The sequence below is a fragment of the Melanostigma gelatinosum genome (assembly GCF_949748355.1).
Source record: "Melanostigma gelatinosum genome assembly, chromosome: 4".
Classification (NCBI taxonomy): Eukaryota; Metazoa; Chordata; class Actinopteri; order Perciformes; family Zoarcidae; genus Melanostigma; species Melanostigma gelatinosum.
The window spans coordinates 16,069,058-16,091,943 of record NC_136637.1 but is presented as its reverse complement, the minus strand read 5'-3'; the positions used below and the strand labels follow the sequence as shown (position 1 = coordinate 16,091,943).

Here is a 22,886-nt window from a genome sequence, read left to right as displayed (position 1 = left end):
CTTTTTCCTTCATTAAAACACACTCTCTGTCTGTGTGCATGTGTAGGGTAACTCAGGTCTGGGGTTCAGCATCGCAGGAGGGACTGATAACCCTCATATCGGAGAAGACCCCTCTATCTTCATCACCAAGATCATACCTGGAGGGGCCGCCGCCCAGAATGGACGACTCAGGTACACAAACCCACACCCTTATCTCATTGTTATTCTAACCTGAACCAGAACCTAAGAATTCAAATGTTAACCTTGTTGAGACCCGCTTTTTGTCACCAGATAGGAGGCAGTGACTGTGTGAAAGGATTTAGTGTTCACGATGCAAGTACAGCGTTACTGATCACAGCTGATTTGTGTTGCCTGTAACAACAGTTGTAAACTAAATCCTTCATATAAATTAGCAAAATCAGTGCAAATTGGATGGGCATCAAGTCGTTATTAAAGGTGCAACCCTGAAAGCCACGTTCAAAATACAGCAAAAACGTTGAAGCGTGTAGTTTTTCTGACGTGCCCCTGAGCAAGGCATTTTTACCAGCACCTGAGAGCTCCTATTTCACAAAGAAGTAAAATCATAAAAAAAATGTTGGTTCCTTTGTAACAGATAAATGTCTCCCAATCAGACTTCCAATTTCAGAGTGAAAGTCTAACATTTGAGTCCAGGAAGTGATGTGCATCATTTGTCGTCACTATGAACTCCTCATGCGACTTCCTTCCTGTATGTGACTTTGCCGTGCAGGGTGAATGACTGTATAGTGCGGGTAAATGAGACGGACGTCAGGGACGTGACCCACAGCGGGGCCGTGGAGGCACTGAAGGAGGCCGGAGGTCTGGTCCGACTATGCATACGACGGAGGAAGAGCCTCACCGAGAGAATATTGGATATCAAGCTGGTCAAAGGGCCCAAAGGTGAGAAAGTACTACACATTGTAATGAGAACATACGGTGGGGTCTGAATGTCGTAAAACAGACAGTTTGGATTTGACACACTTTGTTGTGTCTAAAAGTCTCCGAGAGAGAGAGAGAGAGAGAGAGAGAGAGAGAGAGAGAGAGAGAGAGAGAGAGAATGTTTGTCTGTGAGTTGATCAACATCACTAATTGGCGCAATCTTCATGGAGATAAAACAGGGAAACACCTCTCAAACAAATCATTAAAACTCCCATAACCGTAGCTCCTATTGCTCCGATATTAATAATTGAGAGGAAGGATGACTTGAGAAACAGATCCTGTAAAAATTGTGTCTGTAGTGTAAAAAATGTGGCTTAACTGGCGATCTAGAAATGGGGTACCGTGTTCTGTGGAAGATGTTTTTGAAGCAAAATTTAACATTGGTCTCTCTAAATGTGGAAATCTGTGGGATTCCCAGAGGTTATAGACAAAAGTATGACCCGTTGATGTTTTCTCTCAGGTTTAGGATTCAGTATAGCAGGTGGACTTGGAAACCAACATGTCCCGGGCGACAACGGTATCTACGTGACTAAGGTCATCGAGGGAGGGGCTGCACACAAAGACGGACGGCTGCAGATAGGGGACAAACTTATGGCTGTAAGAAACACCTTTTTACTCGAAGCAAAGTCTTATAGATTCACACATTGCGCAATTTACTTCTTTAAAAATGTAAATCAAATGCAATACAGAAGAAGTTTGCATGAAAAACTTTCAGATTAGAATATGAATGCAGGTTAATTAGCCCCATTTAGGCAATGAACATCACTAATAGCACCAAATTCTACATGCCATGAATTGCTTTTACTGAACTCACGTGTCATAAATATCCTTTGGTAATGGCAAACATTAAATATTTTCCCCTAATGAAACCAGACATGTAATTACTCCACAGCAACATTGCAAAATGTCGGATGACTTGTCCTTGTTTATAATTCAAATAGAGAATTTAACAAAAACAAGGCGCTTGCTCCCGTTTATTAAATCGTTACATATTACCAGTACTGGACGTGTATTCTAAAACTACATTAGGTTTAATAGTAAAAGACAGTGGAGAAGAGTATGATTGTATCAGATTGTTACACTTGTGCTCTACTTCCGAGCCTGTTAAAAGGTGATTTAATACAGCTGCAGACCCATTCATTCAACCTAATTAAAGCCTGTTCTCCATTAGGTTAATGTATCACAATCTGATTCAGGAGACATGTGCAGTCCATGGATATCATCCACACTGTATGATTCTTTTGCTGTCTGGACATGAAGTTGTCTAGGTGTTGTGTGTGTGTTAATGCATGTCTGTACATCACGCGTCTTCAGGTGAACGCCTCTTGTTTGGAGGAGGTGACTCATGAAGATGCAGTGGCTGCCCTGAAGTCCACTCCTGACGTTGTTTACCTCCGCGTGGCCAAACACACCTCTGTTTTTATCAATGACAACTTCCCTCCGCCCGACGTCACTAATTGTAAGTCCACACACACACACACACACACACACACACACACACACACACACACACACACACACACACACACACCTCTCAGTACAATACTCACCCATAATGCAGTGATTTATTTCATAACATGGGTTTGAGGGATCCTGCATCTCCCAGACTGCAAAGACTTTTATTCACAACGTCAGAAACAACTTGCAGTGAAACGATGCTCTGGTGATTGTAGCACACATCATTGCATCTAAGAGGCAATTTAGGGCCAGATGGTGTCGAACTATAAAGAACAGCGAGGAACAAAAGCTGTTGGTGGAGATTTTCTTCTTTGGATGGGGTTTAAAAAAGAGCACACATTTAGACTTTTCTGCAGAGACTCTTGCTGGCAATGTGACAGCACAGTGAGCTTGAATTGCTAGACCACCATCATCAGAAGCAACCAGTCAAGGCAGCACGTTCAGCAGCTGATCCATGAGTTCAACTGTGAAATACAGAAGTGCTAGAGGAAGAAGCAAGACAATGGGATAGTTGAGGTAAAAGTAAAAGGGGACAAAGAGTGAATTAATCATTTGCTTTGCTTTTAAATGAAAAAGACCCCAACGTGGCTGAGGAGCAGCTCAAAAATGGCGTCAGTATACGAGTGAACATTTTCTAACCGTGGTACTTGTCATGATAGCGTTTACTATCCTCAGTGAACAGGTTATATAGATATCGATTTTTACTTTAGAGCTGAATATCACAAGAGGACTGTAGCCCTAAAGATGTATTACTGCACACACACATTGAACACAAGATTTCGTGCACAGTCAGCCTCTAAAGAGACACCAATGGGATGATGTTTTATGTATGACCGTATGGTAAAATAAGAAAAGAAATGTCTGTGTGGTCCTCCAGCGTACTCCCCACATCAAGACAACCACATAAGCCCCTACATGAGCGGCAGCCAGTCTGTAAGCCCCGCCCCATTGGCCACGCCCAGATACTCACCTCTGCCCAGGGCCTTGACCGTAGACGACGACGTCAACAGGTGAGACGTCACACACAAACACCTGTCCATTTATCAGAAGGTACAAACAAAAGATGATTCTCTGATTGGGACTTTTGTTCTGTAAAAAGCTGTAACTGACCCCACTCAGCTTCTCCAAATATGACAGCAAATATGTACGGTCGAACTACATGCAAACATAGCAACATAATGTGTATTACAACTTTCCACATCCAGACACGTTTTATGGTTTCAAAAATATGAATTGAGAGGTTGGTATTAAATTGAACTAAAAGGGGTCTGGCATCTTCTTACTGTTACCATTATTACTAAACAGGACATTTATTTTGGCAATTGGTCCTCTATTCGATTTTGTTGAATTCCCCAAAGGTTCATGCATTTGATGAGGTTTAAATGGAATATTTCAAATGGAGATTTACGTGCAAGAGCAGCTACGTGTAATGTATATCGAGCTGTTCAGTTTTTACAGGATCTTCGCTTTGTCTTCTTTTTCCTCCTGTCCTTTATTGCATGTCTCATGTCCCCCCTCTGAGGTCTTCTGTGGCCCCCAAAGAGGAACACCAGATTAGGAAACAGAGTCCCTAGAGAGTGACCTCTGTCCCTGCCTGCTCGCTCTGCTGCTGTGTGTGTGTTTGGCAGTGAAAGGGAAGATGGCAGTGCAAATTATGTCTGCCGTATAAACTCAGGACACACACACACAAACACACACACATGCACATAGAATCATGCAGATACACTCTCGGTGCTGCTCTACTGTCTTTAATCCATTTTAATGGACGGATTACAGCCTATCACAGCACAACTCGTCATTCAACTGGCGTCACCGTGGTTACAAGAATATGACTAATTTCGTCATAACCCTCGGGCCAATCAGTTCGCTTTGGTCATAGTAAATCTGATAAGCCTCAAAAGGACCGCAGGGTGGTCATTTTGACGTCTGCCCCTCTTCTTTCTCTGACTGTGTTTGTATCTCTCTCTTTCATCGTTTCCTCTTTCGCTCTCTGATAAGTGCACAACTTTAAGAACATCTGCTTTTCCTACTCCCACTGTCAAAAGACATTCAAGTTATGTTGATTTACTAAGGAAGCAATACACCTGAGTTAGAAGTGTTTGAGTAACTGTGGTGGTGGAACAAAACAGAGACAGTGCAATACTGACATCTGCTGGTGAAGATGGGGAATGATCCTAATTGTAAGTGCTCTTTCCTCACACTGAGACGTACCATTCATCACTAAGCAATATGCTTGTAACACTTGCAGTTATGTTGCAAGTATAAAATATGAAATGATAAAATACCTCATCCTGTATTGCTCTTTTCATACACTCCTCCTTGTCACTGGATCTTACACTGTGGTTAAACAGGGTTTGCAACTAAACATCAGCTAAACTTTAAGCAGCGAAAAAGCAACTGTTGCTGTTTAAGTCCTCACTGATTGATCAAATGTAAAACTTACTGGATACCATCATCACAATGTGTGTGTTTAATATGTGTTTTTTCCCAGGGAACCCAGGCGGGTGGTGCTCCAGCGGGGGACCACAGGTCTTGGTTTTAACATTGTTGGAGGGGAAGATGGAGAGGGAATCTTCATCTCCTTCATTCTCGTCGGAGGTCCAGCTGATCTCTGTGGGGAGCTACAAAAGGGAGACCGCATCCTCTCGGTATATGAGATAAGATTTATCACAAACAATACACACACATAATATAATACAAGCACTGTCACCATTATCAATAACTCAAATCCTACCATAACTACTGTATAGGTTCTAGAGGGTTATCAAGGGAGTCATCCTGTCTGTTTGTTTTCCTGTAAAACCTTTATTTTCTCTGTACATTATTGATCCACTACTCACAATCACTGAAATCTTCGGTGAAGCTGAATGTTTTTAATTTGATCTGATGCATCTTTGCATTCATTCACAGTTTCTACTGTCTACAGATATTTCATGTAACTGATATCATCTTCTTTGCACATTACCAGTCACCACTAATGGCCGACGCGTGTGTGTTGAAGCTGTATTTTGTGTTCCACTAAGGTGAAATATGGCTTCCATCTTCTTCAATCAGGATTTAGTCCTCAGACTCTAGAGGCAATGCTAATCCCTACAGAATGACTGTGACTGGATTAGGATGAAAGCACTGACATGGAATGATTTTATGCATTAAACAAGCCTTCACAAAGTACACGCGTATACTACACATGCACACATTCATGTGACTGGTCACCTGTGACTTACCGAGATGTACAGTGTTCTCAATGGCGGGCTCATGTGACTTTACATCTTTTACTATTGATCCAAGGCATGAGCTCTAATTTTGTGTGTGTGTGTGTGTGTGTGCGTGTAGGTAAACGGCGTGGACCTGTCCAGTGCAACACATGAGCAGGCAGCCGCAGCTCTGAAGAATGCAGGACAGACCGTCACCATCGCAGTGCAGTACAGACCGGAGGGTGAGTGCTGCTGATAGACACAGTACATTGGCATCTAGCTCATGTACAGAGTAATGCAGAAGAAAATTGAAATGGAATTGCTACAGAAAATAACAGAAATCCTCTTCTACCTCCTCTTCCTCTTCCTCCTGGCAGTTTACCATAGACACAGCAATTAATGTAATGCTGCAACATCCAGTAATACAGTAAATGTGTTAGATGTGAAGCAGTACATGATAGACGAGGTTATATTTATTGTTTTTAATAGTTTTTGGAACTCTTTTTATCATGTTATTTTCTGGTTGCTGATTAGTAATCAATGGAAACAAGACATTTTCTCGTGCTTTTTTACACTGAAAGTTTGCAAATGTACCTTCTGTGCCACATACACACGCACACGCACACACACACACACACACACACACACACACACACACACACACACACACTGAGGGACAGAGTGAGGTTTCCCAACAACCACCATCCTTTTTCTACTGGGAGTGACTAAGAAAGGCTGTAACCTTGGAAACCAGGTTATACCTGCTGATTGGCTCATCTAATGTGATGCTGCCATGGTGTGGGACCCGAGTATAACACAGAGACAAATTCACACACATGCACACAGTTACACGGCATCAGGTCTCCTGGTCCCTTTCAGGTATCAGCCATGCAATATTAAGTGAGAGAGGAGCTCTTTGGAGGTGTTGTTATAGGCAAGTCCAGAGTGTAATACACTGGTCCACAGGAGGAGAAATTCATTTAAATTATTAAATATGTTTGGTTGTGAAGTTTTAGATGTTTTGTTATCTTGAAAATTCTGTATATTTCAATTCAAATTTTCGGAAATCCTGCACACATGCTGCATATTAGTCTATGTATGAATTCTTTATCTTAAGAGGCCAGTTGATGAGTTAGAAGTTTTGAAAGGTTAATCCAAAGCACTGGCTTGATTCAAAAGTGGACCCCCCATTATCCAGGTAATATTTTGTACAAGTAAGGACAAGGCTTTGTTCTAAAGACGAGAGGGAGGTGGGACTGCTAAGAAGAGTCAGAATGCAGATGAAAGTGCACGAGTCGTGAATATGAGGAGGGAAGTGTCAACGTCAACACAAACACTTTTATTGTGGTGCAATTGGGGAGAGCTCGAAGATTTAAGGAGAAACAGTGGAGGAGTTTAAGCCGGAATATCGTTTATATATGGTGCAGAGTAATTAGGGTTTAAGTAAATGCATATGGAGCCCAGATATGGATGCAAATGAATGTTCGCCCAAATAGAAGAGGGCAAAATTCATTAAGATGTGGAAGGCACAGTCGGAACATAATGAAGTTCCCCAGGAGCCACAGTATGCAAATGTATTGGAGGCTTTAAACAGCATAGGGGTGTAATCCATACATCATGCTGAAAACAGTGATGGATGGATTATGAATTCCAAAATGTCCTACTAGAATGAATTATGAATTCTAACTTAATAAGAGAAAGTGTGTGTTTAAATACAGATCCTCAATCAAGTTCATTTTCACTCTGTGATGATTCAGAATGAAGTAATATGGCAAAAATAATAAATTACCAGGCTCAAGGGCCAAGCAAGGAGATCCAGCTCATAGCATTCAAACAGTAGGTCCCTTGATTTTTGAATTATAATCAATTTTAATAGAAATCAAAATTATTATTCTTATTTTTTTTACTGCTTCATTAAACTAAACTTGTGAATGAAAGCTCTTTGCTATTTTAAACCGTAATGTTGACCTGCTGATTGGTTGTAGCAGCAGTGCATTTCTGATTTGTTTGTTGATCCAGAGTGTTGGGTCAGATCAGCACCATGGACAGCGCCCTGAGATCCTAAATGATTACGTCACCAAAGATCTTTGAGGATCACAGACTTACCACAAGGAGGCTTCAAAGATGGCCAACTGAAATCACATTTAGTAATCCCTCCTTCCAATCAACGTGTTCTATACATGTGTAGTTGATTTATTTAGCTGGCTAGAGGGCCTTGTAAACAACTTGCGCTGTAGTAAATGTCATGGATACACATAAGACAATTATACAGTAGCTATTGCCACAAATCTTGCTCACCATTAGAAGCCTCCACAAAGGAGTTTTTTTTAAACTTATGCATCAAATTGATTATCTCTTTTGGAAAGTCAAAAGAAAACATTCCTTTTAAATCCTGCAGATGATCGACAAAGTAAAGTGTGACAATGGTTTGATGTTCTGTTGTTTTGGTCCAGCTCTGTTTTGGCATAGTTTGGTGTTATATTGGTAATCGTACATTGACAACAGGCAGAAGGTATCAGTGGTGGTCCAGCTGGCCTCACTAAGAGCCGACTGTGCCGTTGCCTGGTTTTAAAGTTTTGTTCACATGCTGGCTCCTCAAAAAGGATACATTAAGCTCAGAGTGTGTGTGTGTGTGTGTGTGTGTTTGTCTGTGTCGTGACTCTTATTAGTGACTGTTGAATGAACTCTATATCAAACCTTCTGTCCACGCTGTGCTTTGGTCAGCAGTGTGTATGTGAGTGTGTGGGTGTGGGTGTGTGTGTGTCCATCTGAGGTCCATGTTTGTCCCGTTCCTGTGGTGATGGCATGTGGTGCCCAGCAGTGCCCCCTCTGTTTCACACACACACTTCCTGCCAATGAGAGAGGAGCTCAAAATTACCTCCTCCAGGAGAGGAAAAGTGTCTCTCTCGCTGTGTGTGTGCCTGTTATTTATATTAAATATGGTACCCGGTGTACTCAAACACAAGACAGCTCTGCGTGGGTGGGTGTGCTAAGTTGGGCTGTTGATTTAAGCCGATGCAGCAGATATAGATCTGTGTTTATTTGAAGTGCAGCAGATGGGGAGGGTTTGTCTGTGAAAGTCTTCCTTCTGCATGAGTACTGCCGACATCACGTTTCAGGCTATTTTAAGCCAATTTTTGTATATCAGACCTGTGGCTCCAAGACGTGATGTCCCCAAATGCATATGTTTTCTGCCAGGCAACTCTGTTTGACTGGATTTTCTCCCAAAATCTCCATCTGCTTGATTTCTTTGTAAGATATTATTTGGTACAGAATAAACTTCACTTGAATTGTGGTGAATTAGGAGCAATTAATGAGCACATTAAATTGACAGATTTAAATTTTCTTACACCTTTACCATCATACAATCATGAAAAACAGACTTCTCCTTTGATATTATTTCCTTAACTTTACAGTTGACCCTATAAATATTCAGAGCAACATATTGTTCACACTGTGTATGTGATGTTGTGATTCAAGTTCAATATACTTACAGTAGAATGCTTTGAAATACCAGCTGAGCAGCATTTGGGTAAGGTGAAGTCGGAGTGGAGAAAATGAATGTTCTTCTCAAACTGCAGTAAATCATTGTCCAAATATCCACTCACCGAAAGAACCCCGTTTATGAAAACCTGTGTTTGCAGCCACCTCAGTAGTGTTAGGATATCAGAAAAGATAATACTAAACTGTAATAAACTCTCCTATGATAACATGAAAGATCAAGTTTTGCACAGCTGCACGGTGTTTTTAACTTCAACCTCAAATCAAAATTATATTGACAATGATAATTTCAACACTTTAAACAACACACAAAGTAGTTTACAGATGAGGATAATAAAACACACATGACAGGACAAGGGAACTTTAAAACAGTAGCACAAAATACTTACGAGTATTTCACTGATCTGGCAATCTTCTATGAAATAAAGTATCAAAATGAATGTAGAAGAACTAAAGATCTTGTCATTAAATTCCATTAATTCCGATTTTTTTGTCAAAACCTGGCGCCCTTTAAAGCAAGACTGTTTCATTTTAGTTGACGGAAGGTCAAATTATAGGATAATGGCACAATTAAGTACATTTCATTTCCCATCATCCTCGAGCCACATGCTTTCAAGACATCGTCCGTGGGTGACCTGAAAGAGCTGGAAAAAAATGTGAAAAGAATTCGTACAAAGTTACACAAGTAGAGAAGCTAATGATCTGAAGTTAGCTAACATCAGCCACCATATGCTACTGGTTATATTAGACACAGTGAGGCTGCAAAACCTCTGTGTGTTGAATTATTTCTTATTTTTTACTTATGAGCTAAAATGTTAATTTGTAAAAAGCGGACTGAAAAATAAAACCATGTATAAAAAGTTAGATGAATGTTAGTAGAATTATTAAAATCACTTTTAATTCATTTCTCACCCGACAGTGAATCCTAAATAGATGCCACTCTGGTTGTCTTGTTTCTTAATTGTTCAGGCTTCAATTCCCTGTTCAATTTCAGTGCAGCTCATTCGAAATAATTCTTGTTGTTCAAAAGATAAAATGTCGCAGTATTGACCACGATCTTCCTCCTGTGCCAAAGGTTTCCTGATGTGGGACTGCTAATGCCTGCAGGTTGACAGCAGTATGAGTAACCAGGATTACACACAACCGTCACAGACACACACTCGCACACACATACTGCAGACACACCACACACACAGAGGCGGTGCGTGTCAGCAGTAACCGTAATACTGAGGCGATGCAGAGAGGATTATCTGCACTTCTGTTAGCCTGTTTATTACACTTTGTGTATGTGTGTGTGTGTGTGTGTGTTAAGTAAAAGATTAGCAGCAGCTCTTTCTTTGAGCTTCCAGACACAGAGTTGTGGTAATATTATCTGCTGAATGAATACAGTAGGCTGCTTTCCTTTCTTTTCCTAAGACACTTTATCTCTCTGTTCTTTCATTGTCGCTCAGTTTCTTTCCACTTCTTCGTCCGTTTCCTTCCTATCCACCTATCAGTGCTTCCGCTCCTCTCCAGTGCTGCTGGTGCCTGTGGTATCTGATCCACCATTAAAAGAGTGTGATTTGGGGAATTGGAGGCATCACTTGTAACAGGAAAGTTACTGATATGAGCTGTGCAGCGTGCCACCGCGCTACTGGCTGGCTTTTCAGTCATTTTCAGTCTTGGCATTTAAACTTGAATTCTGGTCTCTTTTTGTGTCCTCTAGTCTCCTCTGCAATCTGATCCGGAGATCAATATCAATATAGATTACTGTAGTGTATCGTATCAATTATAGATGAGTCTCCTCCAGCAATGCTATTTTTAGATATTGATTCTGGTTCACTTTAACAACAGACCAAGTGGAGGATATGTGTACAAATGCAAGAGGGACGTCTCAGTAAAGGATCAGTCCTTTTGTAGTCTGATATGTACTGATATCGACTTAATAATGATTAAAAACTAAGTTAAGCCTGCACAATGTCTTGAAAATTGAGATAATTAATTCGATTTTTGCAGCAGCAGCAACAGTAAAAGGATTCAGACAGGTAAAATAATACAAACATACTAAAGGTGCCCTGTGGAGCCAGTATTACTCACCAATTTCTTTGCTCATAAAACACCTGTATACACAATGTGTTGACACAATGTTCACCGGCCTGGCGTCATCTTCTTCCCTGCCTTTGTAAAGACATTGCTACTTCTCTCCGTACGTCACCGCCACCAACTGTCCATCAGTGGAATAGCGTGAAATCAGCGGCAGCTATCAGGTGCATGATACAAACAAAACGGGACCCACTCAGGGAAACATTGCTCAATAGCACTACCAGTGGTCAATAACTCCAATGAGTTCCTTTAAATGTAACATGAGCAATACAAATGACACAAGACATAAAAGCCATGTTCTTTCCTGCAGGTTATCTACATTAAATACATCTGATTGGATATTAGAAAGGGAGATCTGAAAGGAAAACATTGGTGCAATGCACACTAAAGATGAGCACTGCCCGTCTCCAGTGGTTTTCTGTTAGCACTGAAGCTGCACAATGCAGAAAAGGTCTCTGCCAGCTGCTGAATGGAGGAACAATGCTCCTCTAGGGAGAAGAGAAGAGAGGAGAGGAGAGGAGAGGAGAGGAGAGGTAAATGAAGAAAGAGAGTATATGAGCCCCAAAGTCATTAGTCCCTGTCATCACCCCTCCCCCACCTCTTCCTCCTCTCTTCTCCCTTTTCTCGTTCTCTCTCCACTATGTCTTGTTTTCCCCATCTCTCTGTCTCTCTCTTGCTCCCCATCTCTGTGTCTCTCTCTTGCTCCTTAATCTGATGATGCTACAATGAGATGATGTGCGTTGACAGAAACGGTTAGCTGCTGATCACGTGAAACTTCATGTGTGGTGATTTCAATATGTTTCACTGAATCACTCTTAGGGAGCTTGATGTCCAGAGAAAAAGATCGAAGTGGATGTTTATTTGAAGAGACTATTGAAGCCTATAGCATGACTGACTGACTTTGACTTGAAAAAAGTCACATTTTTCCAGTACAGGGTTTCGTATACCTTTTAGAACCCTTGAGAAGAGAACCAGACAGACAGAGAAAAACTAAAATTAGCTTCACAGAAAGTGGAGATGGAGAGAGGATGAGAGACAGCTGGAGACAGACAGACATAAATCATGCATAGCAGAAAGTCCTTATGCCTTATGAAGGCAGATACTAATGTCTTCTTTTTTTTTGCTGTTCCTATATAAAAGGAATGGAAAATCAATTTAAAGAATATGAATTGAGCTTTTAATTAAGCATCCCAAAAATCAATATTCCAAATGCTTGGTCAAGCTTTCAACACCATGGGTGTGTGTGTGTAGACCGATTCCCTGGGCCAAAGTAGGGCAGGAGAGCCTGGCATCGACTCAGCCTCCTGCATGAGTGACCTGAGGGAACGGTGTGTGTGTCTGTTGGTGAGTGTGTGTGTGTGTGTGTGTGTCCGCGCACACATGCATGTGTGTCTCCACCCGACAGCAAGCTGCTTACGAAGAGGGGGAGGAGCAAACGAACGCACCAGCGAACGAGAGATAGAGAAAGAGAAGTGTGCAGTAGAGAGAGAGAGAGAGAGAGAGAGAGAGAGCGAGAGAGAGAGTTAGCATCTGTTGTTTCTGTGGCAGCTGAGCAACACTGGACTGATTTTAGACACACAAACACACACGCACACACACACCTCCTCTCTATACCACACACTTCTGCATACCTACACACGCTTCATTTCACACGCTGCTTCGCTCACATGCTGGATCCAATGTGGAGCTGGCGTTAGATCTTCTCCATCATCTCTCTTTCTCACACACACACACACACACACACACACACACACATCTGCTCTCTCGCTCTCTCGTCCTGTTTTTTTTTTTCTTTCTCATTCACATCCCGGGACTCTAAGCGGCAAAAACCCCACTCTCGCACGCACAGACACTTATCCGAAAGCCACCGTACCGGCATCATATGGTGTGGACGTTGTTGAGCCTGCCTGTCTGCCAGCAGCATGTGAGTACAGCTGGTGCGGTAGTTGGGAGAGACAGACCTGAACTGATTTATCTGTCAGCATCTTGCCTCTAGAATCACCTCGGCATCACTGTTTCGGGGAGTGTTTTGGGGAAATGATGGTAACGCTAATATTGGAGCGATCTGGTGACACTGTTATCCCTCTGATGACCGGTGATGCTGCATTAACATGGTGACTCCTACGCTCTGTTTGGTCTCATGACTTTGTCTCACAGTGAGAGAAATTATCAGTGATGAGGAAACATCGGCGGTTTAGTATGAACACTTTTTGTTCTCCTAACTGTGGTACTTTTACTGTATCGCTGGATGATCAAGCTCAGCTCTGACTTCTCAACACCTGCACGCTTTGCTCTGACAGTAGAAGACGATCAGACCTGCTGCCTTGGCAGCGCCGGCTTTGTCTTTCTCTTCAGGACTCAATATCACTGATATCCAACAGCTGCAACACAGTCTTTGTTCTATAGATCACATCAACTCTCTGTAGCTCTACATAATCTATTTCAACACCACCTCTCATTGATGAACTTTACTGTGTCGGATGTGATTTCGCTGGAATACATCTGAACTCAGTCGCAGTCGTCAATCTGTTTCCTCTCCTTCTCTTCGTTCTGTCTTGTTGTCTCGCTCCCTCTCTGACTCTCTCTCTTCCTCTTAATCCCGTAATGCTGCATTGAGGCCATGTGTGTTGACAAAGACGGTGAGATGGTGATGATGATGAACGTTCACACAGTGTCTGGTGATGTCGATGTGTGTGATCGCTCTGGGGTGTGTCCAGTGAGACAAACAGAAATAGAAGTGTTAATCCATCAATTTGTAATGGATTAGAGCTCAGATTGAATATGCCGGACTGAGATCAGCGATGGAAATATGTAAAATTAAAGCAAGAAATAAAATTGGATGTTAAACGTGAACCGCCTTGTCAGCAAACATCAAATTCATTAAAGTTCTTTTTTTTCCAGAACATCAATGTGTTGTTTGAAACCGTAGCATAGAAGTAAAAAAAAAAAAAAGCGTGCGGAATTTGTTACTCTGAATATTTCAGTGATTTCAGAAGTGTGTGTCTTGGAGCCGTTTTAATATACTTTAGTTGTTTGTGTCAGTGAGCTTCAATGTGTCAGATTGATGAACGCTTTGGGGGGAATCAGATGCTGAGATCTGGGTGTTGTGGGCTGGTTCCTGACAGTGTTCAGATGCTGAGCGTGTTAGTAGAGATGTAAACAAGGAAATGAAAACAGAAATAGGGAGGAAAACAGGAAAAGTCAGGAGATACTGCAGGTTCTAGATCTGTGTGTGTACGTGTGTGTGTCTGTGTGTAAGTGTGTGTTTGTGTGTGTGTAGTGTACCTCGAGTATGATTGAATTACTCAGTTAATTCGATTCTATAGTCCACAGTAATGGTTCACACACACACACACACACGCAGACAGGGACATCCTTCAGAAGGGCTTTTGCAGGCTTATTGCCAGCGGCGTTGTCATCCGTGTGTTAGTTCAGAGATCTCTGGGACGCTGTGTGGTGCTAAGGAGACGAAAGCACAGTCATTAAAGATTTACTTCACACTTATCTGCTGTTTGTTCAGCCACTCTGAATCAAGAATATCTCAATTGAATGACATTTTGAGACAGCAATCGCCTGGATATAAGTTGATATTGTTTTACTTTTCCTGCTGAAAGAAGACTAACACCCTAAAAAGCCATGAATGCACATTCTTTCATTTGTTTTCCCTCTTTGCGAATTCCCATAAATAATGTACATTTATAATTAAAGAGGCACGATGACATTTTTATGACCACTAGAAAAAAAAAATGGGTCAGAAAGTAAAGCGTTTTTGCAGCATGTAGCAGGAGGATACTGAAGCACAGGGCTTCTTTTGCTGAGTGTGTGAGCAAACCATTGCACTTTCCACTGATTGGCCAACTGGTTGCTCTCTCGCAATGTACTACTTGTCATTCAAGTGAGATGGGGATACAGTCGTTCCTGGCAATTAAGGCTGAAAGTGCTGTTTGAAAATCCATTGCTCTAGTTGTGTAAAACATCAGCAAAATGCACTGGGGCAATTTGAATTTGCACAGGTTTGAGGAAAACAAATGCGTTGACATGTTTCGGCAGCAGTATTGCGGTTGCTGTGTTTGTTTGTTTTGATTCCAGCTTTGTGTTTCTAGTCGGTTAAATACATTATAGCCAATGAGCAAATATGAGCTAGCTAACTAGTAACTCCTACACCAATGGTGCTCAGTCACACCACTGCTGAGCTGCTTCAACGTCACAGTTTGAACTCAGTGTGCATGTATATGTGCAGCTTGTGTTCATTGCAGACTCGCCTGTTTGACACGTTTGACACATTTTGCCTGAGTCACATGGCTTTACAGTTTTGTGTCAGTTCTTTCCCACAAAAACAAAACTCACTTTGAAATCATTCTTGTTCTTGTGGTTGAAAAGAGACTGAAGCCCAATTTTAGCTGTACGGCAGACTTATGAAACCAAACGTTTCACTATTTGAGGGAAGAAAACAATGAAGGAGGGAATAAGGAAGTGGTTCGGACTAAAGTTGATAGCCTCGTTCCAGACCTCTGAATCTCCGCCCACATCTTGGTTTGTTCAGCATTTTAAAACACGCCTAGTGTTGACCCCACTGAAGGTCTGTTCCTGCCTGTTATGACCTGAGTAAGGTTCTGTGTACTTGGCCTTCCTTCTTTGTTTCACGATGCTCCCAATCAACTAACACCTCCTATCCAATCAGTGACACCTGGTCCACCCACAAAAGGACCTTCGCTCTCTCTCTCTCTCTCTCAGCCGGCTCAACCAGTTATTTCCTTGGACACTGCTGGATGGATTTATCGAATAAAATAAATACAATCTGATATCTGCATATATGAATAACAAAACATCCTGCGTGAAGAGATTTGTAAACGCAGATATTGAGGAGTGGTGTATCTCAAACTGGCTGTGTGTGTGTGTGTGTGTGTGTGTGTGTGTGTGTGTGTGTGTGTGTGTGTGTGTGTGTGTGTGTGTGTGTGTGTGTGTGTCTATGAGTGTGTGGATGTGTGTGTGTTTATGATGACATGGACTGGGTCTGATGTAACAGGAGTTAATATTCTGATCAAACAGACTATTAGATTATGGCTGTAGAGAATCAGTTGACAGCTCAATGCTGGTGTCTGCAAATCGATGAATTTGTGTGTGTGTGTGTGTGTGTGTGTTTGTGTGTTCATGTAATGTGCGTGTGCGAGTGTTTGTAGCTAAGCAGGATAGTCCAACACTTCTGTCCTTGAACATGAAAAACAAACTTCTTGCAATTTCAAAATGCATCTTGTTCTTGTTGTACTCCTGCCATTTGTAGCAAATGTGGTTCACACAGTGCATAAACACTCTACCACCTTAAAGATGTGTTTGTTCATGCCTCTGATCTTCTCTTTGATCATCGAACCGTCATGAGATTCCTGAACGAGCAAAGATGATTGAATCGTAAAAAAAATCGCTGCCGCTCAGCTGCTTCTAACGTGGAGTAACGTGTTGCATGCAAATTCGATGATCTATATTTCAGTAGTTTGTGTCAGCATTCATTTTTAAAAGCTGTTGCCTGCTCTGCTAGGTCTAACAGTGTTTGTCTTCATTTTGTGTGTCTGCGTGTGTGTGTGTGTGTAGAGTACAGTCGTTTCGAGGCGAAGATCCATGACCTGAGGGAACAGATGATGACCAGCAGTGTCAGCTCCAGCTCTACGTCGCTCCGCTCCACACAGAAACGCACACTATACGTCAGGTAAGACACACACACACACACACACACACACACACAGCAGTCTGTGGTGACTGATTGTCTAGTGTCCTTCAGAGTGACACAACTATTATAAGGTCTTATCTCAACTGTCTGCTCCACATCTTGTGTGTCTGAGATGCTGGAAGAGAGGTTATCACATTTTAAAATCACAATTAGATTTTCTGGCAATACTGTCGAAAACACAAACACATCCATCGCCTGTCAACTCTCTCGGTTTCCTGTGTGTTTGTGTGCTCCTCTGTCCTCTTGTCCTTGCCTGTCCTGATTGTTCAGTCTTCTCTGAATCACCCCGTCCATCCTCTGCAGAGCCCAGAAGCAGTGTCAGTCCTAATCCAGCTACAATTTTAAGATCCTTTCTTCACAAGAATCCCAGCAGTTGAAATATTGATTAACCGCGAGGTCACTGGGACCAGATAAGTCACAATGGAGCTCTTGGTAGATCAATACAATGGAAAGCAAAGACAGTCGCTCTAATGATCACACTAATGATTAAATCCACGTGTTAGGCTTTAAAGAGGCAGGGAAACATTCAGAGTTGTATCAGTTAGGCTACAACTGAAGATGATTCAACAAGTTATCAAAGAGCAAATATCGGCCCCAGTCTCTGTCATTTTAATTAAAATGAAAACTTTTTTCTAGATGTGTATTTCAATCATGGATTTTAAAAAAAGCGACTGAAATGAAGAGTCATTGTCAAAGTAATTCTGACTATTTGATATTGTGCCATTTCAGATGAGACCAATGCTGTGAAGATAGTCAATGAGGTTTATTGTTACACAACAATATATTATTTATTTTATCCGTGTTTGTATTATCTGTGTAGACGCTCCACAGTTGACAACATGTTTGTGACGGAGGATATTCTGAAAGAAATAGTAAAACTGTGAATTGTCTCAGCCATGAACCCTTAACTGGCTCTTTGTTGACATCGTGACTGACTCTTGTGCTGGTAACATCACCTTAGATTAGAGAAATGAGCACCAAAACATTCAACATCGTTTATATATCTGGTCCAAAAATACAAAGCTCAGAGGAAACTACAGCTGACAAGTACTGGGCATGAAAGGAACATCTGACCTGAACTGTGTGCTAGTGGCCTGGAAGAGTCACCTTGAACTACTCTCACAGACTGACTCACACACGGAGCAGCGCTGGGGTCAGATCCTGTACAGGCAGATAGAGGCCAAGCTTTCACATTCATTTCTTAGAGTGTGTTAAAGTTCATGCCAGTGGACCCACAATGCTTTGTAAAACCTGGAACGACCTATTTGGCATACCCGCCATTAAAACCAATGATCCTGTTTGTGAAGTGTAGATTTAATAGAAAAATATGTGGAAACATGACATTGCAGCTGCTTGCCGTCACCCATAGGCATGACTATCATTAGCATGAATTAAGTGTGTTTTTACTTGACTTTGGATAAAAGTAAGGAGAAACGTTCTGTCCGCTGCTCATTTGATTAAATCAGAAGAGTTCTGCATCATCACGCTTACACACTGATTGTTGTGATGTGCTGAAAAGCACTTTGAGATGCATTACAGTGGAATGGTGCAATAATAATTCACTTGAAGTTTATTTGGCTATAATTTGCACTTGTTTGCAAAAGGTGGTAGAATATAATAAAATATGTTACGACAAATTTAACAATTGTATACCCAAGACATGTCCCATTTGTTTTGGCACAGTGAAAACCGTAATTGTTCCAATTGTTTCCTAGCTTAGAATGAAGTTACAGGCACGTGATTTCAGATTGATATTTTGCAGAAAATAATAACCACAATCACATAGAAAAAACACAACGTTTTTTATATATGAATCTGCTTTAATAGCCAATAGTATAACACCAAAACAGCAGGTTCACAGACCAAAACAAAATGAAAGTTTAATTAGATTCAGTCCAGAGGCCTACTGCGGCATCTCTTGGGCCATGCTGCAAACAGATCGTGCTGTGCTTGACTGTATACTAGATTTAATTGGAACATATCCATGATTCAGCTAATTATAATAATGACATCGCCTGTGAGTTAATCAGTTTACATGATGAATGTGAATGACAACATTCCTCCCAGTCTTATTAAAATCAAGCAAGGACTATGTCATGGTTATATAGAATAATAAACCCCCCCCGGTATTTAACCTGGGACTCCCTCAACGGTCCCGAGATGAATCTGAAGGCTCCAAAGATTGTTAAAGAGACGGGAAAGAAAAAGTAAAAACATATTTCTGTTCCTTATAAACACAATATTGTGTTTGTCTAATTTTTAAGCTGTCAGTTGACACTAACCAATTAAATGAATCAATGTAAGCTGGAAAAATCACTCTTTGGTTAAACTTCTTACCAGGGGAGGGGCTACAACTATAAATTGCGTAATTTTAAAGAATTAATTGACAAAAAACTAAAATTAGGAACGTAGTCATGATTTGGTGTTAAAAAAAAGATCAATCCCTAAAAAGAAACATATTGACATCAGCAGTTATGTTACGCTTTGATGATAAATGATCCCTCACTTTTTTGATTGTAGTTCATATCCTGAATGTCACATATCAAGGTTTCTCCCAGATGAAACACAGCATTTTGGAATATAGCTTTTAAATGCATTATTCAGAGAAGAAAGCAGGTTGTATCCGACTACTATAACTACTATGACGACTATATAATAGATATACCTGTTGCTGGTTACTGCACATAAATGGCCAATCAGCTTTACATTTAAAAAAAAGGAACTCGCAGACTGGCCACTGATTGGTCACGGTGAGGCTGTTGGTGCGTGACAGATTTGGGGTGTCTGGTGCTGTGGGCTACTGTGTGTGTGTTCATGCATGTACATACAGTGTGTGTGTGTGTGTGTGTGTGTGTGTGTGTGTAGTGGGGTGTTAGCAGAATATGCATAATGGGTAAGAAGACTAACCTTTTCCCAGAGGAAATGTCACTGAAGCAAGGTGACATCTATGACTGTCTTTTGTGTAAAAGGTGTGTGTGTGTGTGTGTGTGTGTGTGTGTGTGTGTGTGTGTGTGTGTGTGTGTGTGTGTGTGCATCTGTGTGTGTCCTCCCTCCTTCTTATTTTACACCCTTAATGTCCTGTTTTAAACGCACCGTATGGCTCGATAGCGTGTCCTTATACACCACAAAGATTCACTGGAAAGGCAGGGACAAAGTAATGATAAAGTCCCATCCCCATTCAAAGTGTATATTATATTCTCAATGACAAATATGAATTAATGTCTTTATATTTTCTCTACATAGATTTTATTTATGCAGCTGCACATTTAACATTATTTGGATTTATTTGCTACCAAAGCATATGAAGACAGGTTCAAAGGGCAACCTGACCTGACATGTCATTATGTTTTATGAGGATTTGATCATTGGATTTATATCAGAACATTGATGCATTGATTGAGGTTCGAGAGCTGTATGAAGGCTTAGACTCGGTGTAAAATGAAACCAATGTCTGTAGTGTTCTTGTGCGTATATCAATTCCCAAGCATCTGAGCAAACAAAATACTCTGGGACATTTGCCTGTTGAAACAGAATATTATGGTTTCAAATTGCTCAGGAGCTTTTTTTTTTAAGTAAGTTGTTTGAATGTGGTCTGACTTTTATTCTCAGAATATATTAGATTTGATGAAATTATAGTATGAGAACAGTAAATATAAAAAATACAGTATATGTTTTAAAGGTTGTAAAGTACTATATACTTACTCCCTGTTTTTTTTTATTCAACATCATACGTTCAGATTGCAGTCAATTACCCTGCATGTTCTGAAATAAAGTGCATGTATGCGGTAATCTTATGCGTATTCGGTGAAAAGTAAAACCGCAATGCAGTTTGAACTAAAGGCTGCCGGCTGTGCAGAAAACAGCACCATGTTGTTTACATTGGGAAAAGGTGTAAAAGATGACCAGGTGTTTCTGTTACACTCTGCAGTAATTACTGTGTTCCTTCACTCGAGTAATGAGATTTCAGAGGCTCCCACATAGGAATTAAAACGACTGTAATACTTAGAGCTGGTAATTGATTTAGAGTTACATTTACATGTGGCCTTAATAAGAAACGATCCATCGGTGTAACCTGCTTGCTAAAACATCCCTTTGGGATTCGTAGAACTCTTATTTCTTGCTGTACTTTATATTTCTCTCGTGGTGACATAATGAAGGAAAGGAGGATCATTTAAACACTTCCACCTGACAGCTGCCCTTTCATGAATATATCTGTGGTCCCAGCGATATAAATGCAACACTGCACCTCATGTTTACAGTATTTCTTGTAACCTTTCACATACATACATCAATATACACAGTGATGCTACAGAAAGGTTATACTGAAATAGAGTTTGGGTGAATATAATAGTTAAGGTTACACATTTCCATGGATTTATTTCCACAGGTTAACTCACCCACTGGGATGAGGCCGGTCTGAAACACTGCTGTGATTACAGTGTGTTCCTTCACTCTAATAACTCGATTTCCAAGGTTCCCACATAGGAATTAAACTGACTGTAACACTGAAAACAGGTAATTGATTTCCAGTTACATTTACATCGCGGTGGACTTAATAATAATACACACTAGCAGTGTAACATGCTTACCTTTGGGATGTGTGTAACTCTTATGAAAGCACTCTTTTTTGTTTTTTTACCATGCATGTTCTTGTGTAAGGTTGTTTTTACGCTCACATCTGACAGTTTCCCTTTACGCATGTATTCGTGGAACAACGAATGTAAATGTAACCCTGCACCTTATATATCCAGTATAACCTGTAACCGTACACATGCCATCTCCGTTTTCAATCATACATTGTATTAATATATAACAGAAGCCACCACAGTTTAGAAGTCTGGGTAACACGTTGATAATACTGATGAACTCTGATTGTGAATGTATCTACAAACAAACATACAATTCAACATCTGTAAAGGGGATGTTTCCAATGCTAAATGAGTGATTAATAAAGATGTACTCCCATTTAAATAGATACGTTCTTTCAAGAAGATTCCTCTAGAAAATCAGTGAAAACACTGAACATAACTCACTAAAGTACAGTCTCCATCCTCATAACTCTCTTTCTGAATCTCCCGTCCCAAGAAGTAGCTTTTGGAGGAGTCAGGTGACGTTGCTATAGAGTGGCTAGATGGGTCAATGATACATTGGACCAACACGTAAACCGCTGTTTGTTTCCTGTTTCCAACCAACAGTCAACAGGTTTTTTTTAAATTAACACAATCATCCCATAACCATGTGGTTATTCTGAAGCTCCCCAAACCTTAGTGAAGTAACCCCAACCACTACGTTCCTAAAACCTAACCTTTTGGAACCGCTGCTGCTGATGGGGGCGTCGGATCCTAAAACTCTTTCATGTCTCGTTGTAGAGGCCGCGGACGAGCAAAGTATTGTGTTGTTTAATTTCACCCTGTAAGCACACTTTCAAGAAATTATGTAGAAATTACATTCCTGTAAAATATAATGAACTGAGCTTGGTGCCTGATGGTCCTGTTTCATCTGATTTAAAGATCATGAAGTCCCGTTTTAGCAGCCAGCTAAATATATAATGTCCATGGGGAGGTCTTCCTTTTCTCATCTTTCAATCTAACATCAGTAAAACATGAGATTATGGTTTTTGTGCTGATGTTAGACTCTGTGTGTCTACCTCTTCTGTCAGATTTTCTTTCTCCGTTCCTCCTTCCCGTCTATGTTCTGTTTTATTGATGAAGGCAGGAGGGACTTTAGGGGATGCCAGTTATTTCAGCTCTAGTTCCTTTGCACACACGGACACACGCGCACACACACATACTGCTGGCCTTACTTTCCAAGCTCTTTTCCCTCTGGACTGGTTTGGAACTCTGTGGTCACCGTTCAGACACACACAAAAGCACACAAACAGAGTGACATGCGCGCAGACAGATGTGTACAACTGCACACACACACACACACACACAGAGGCATGTACACACAGACAACGTCATAAGATATTAGTGTAGGAAAACAGCCCTCAG

General features: G+C 41.0%; 1 protein-coding gene across 1 annotated transcript in view; it reads left to right on the top strand.

Annotated features, from left to right (window-relative positions):
- LOC306776803 (disks large homolog 4-like) overlaps positions 1-22,886 on the top strand; it is an 86,763-nt gene that overhangs the window by 50,797 nt on the left and 13,080 nt on the right. The window contains exons 7-14 of the mRNA XM_079267650.1: positions 47-171; positions 728-897; positions 1,397-1,533; positions 2,251-2,395; positions 3,272-3,404; positions 4,886-5,042; positions 5,728-5,830; positions 16,758-16,872. Of these exons, the coding sequence (XP_079123776.1) occupies positions 47-171; positions 728-897; positions 1,397-1,533; positions 2,251-2,395; positions 3,272-3,404; positions 4,886-5,042; positions 5,728-5,830; positions 16,758-16,872 (1,085 nt within the window). The remainder of the gene's footprint in view (positions 1-46; positions 172-727; positions 898-1,396; positions 1,534-2,250; positions 2,396-3,271; positions 3,405-4,885; positions 5,043-5,727; positions 5,831-16,757; positions 16,873-22,886) is intronic.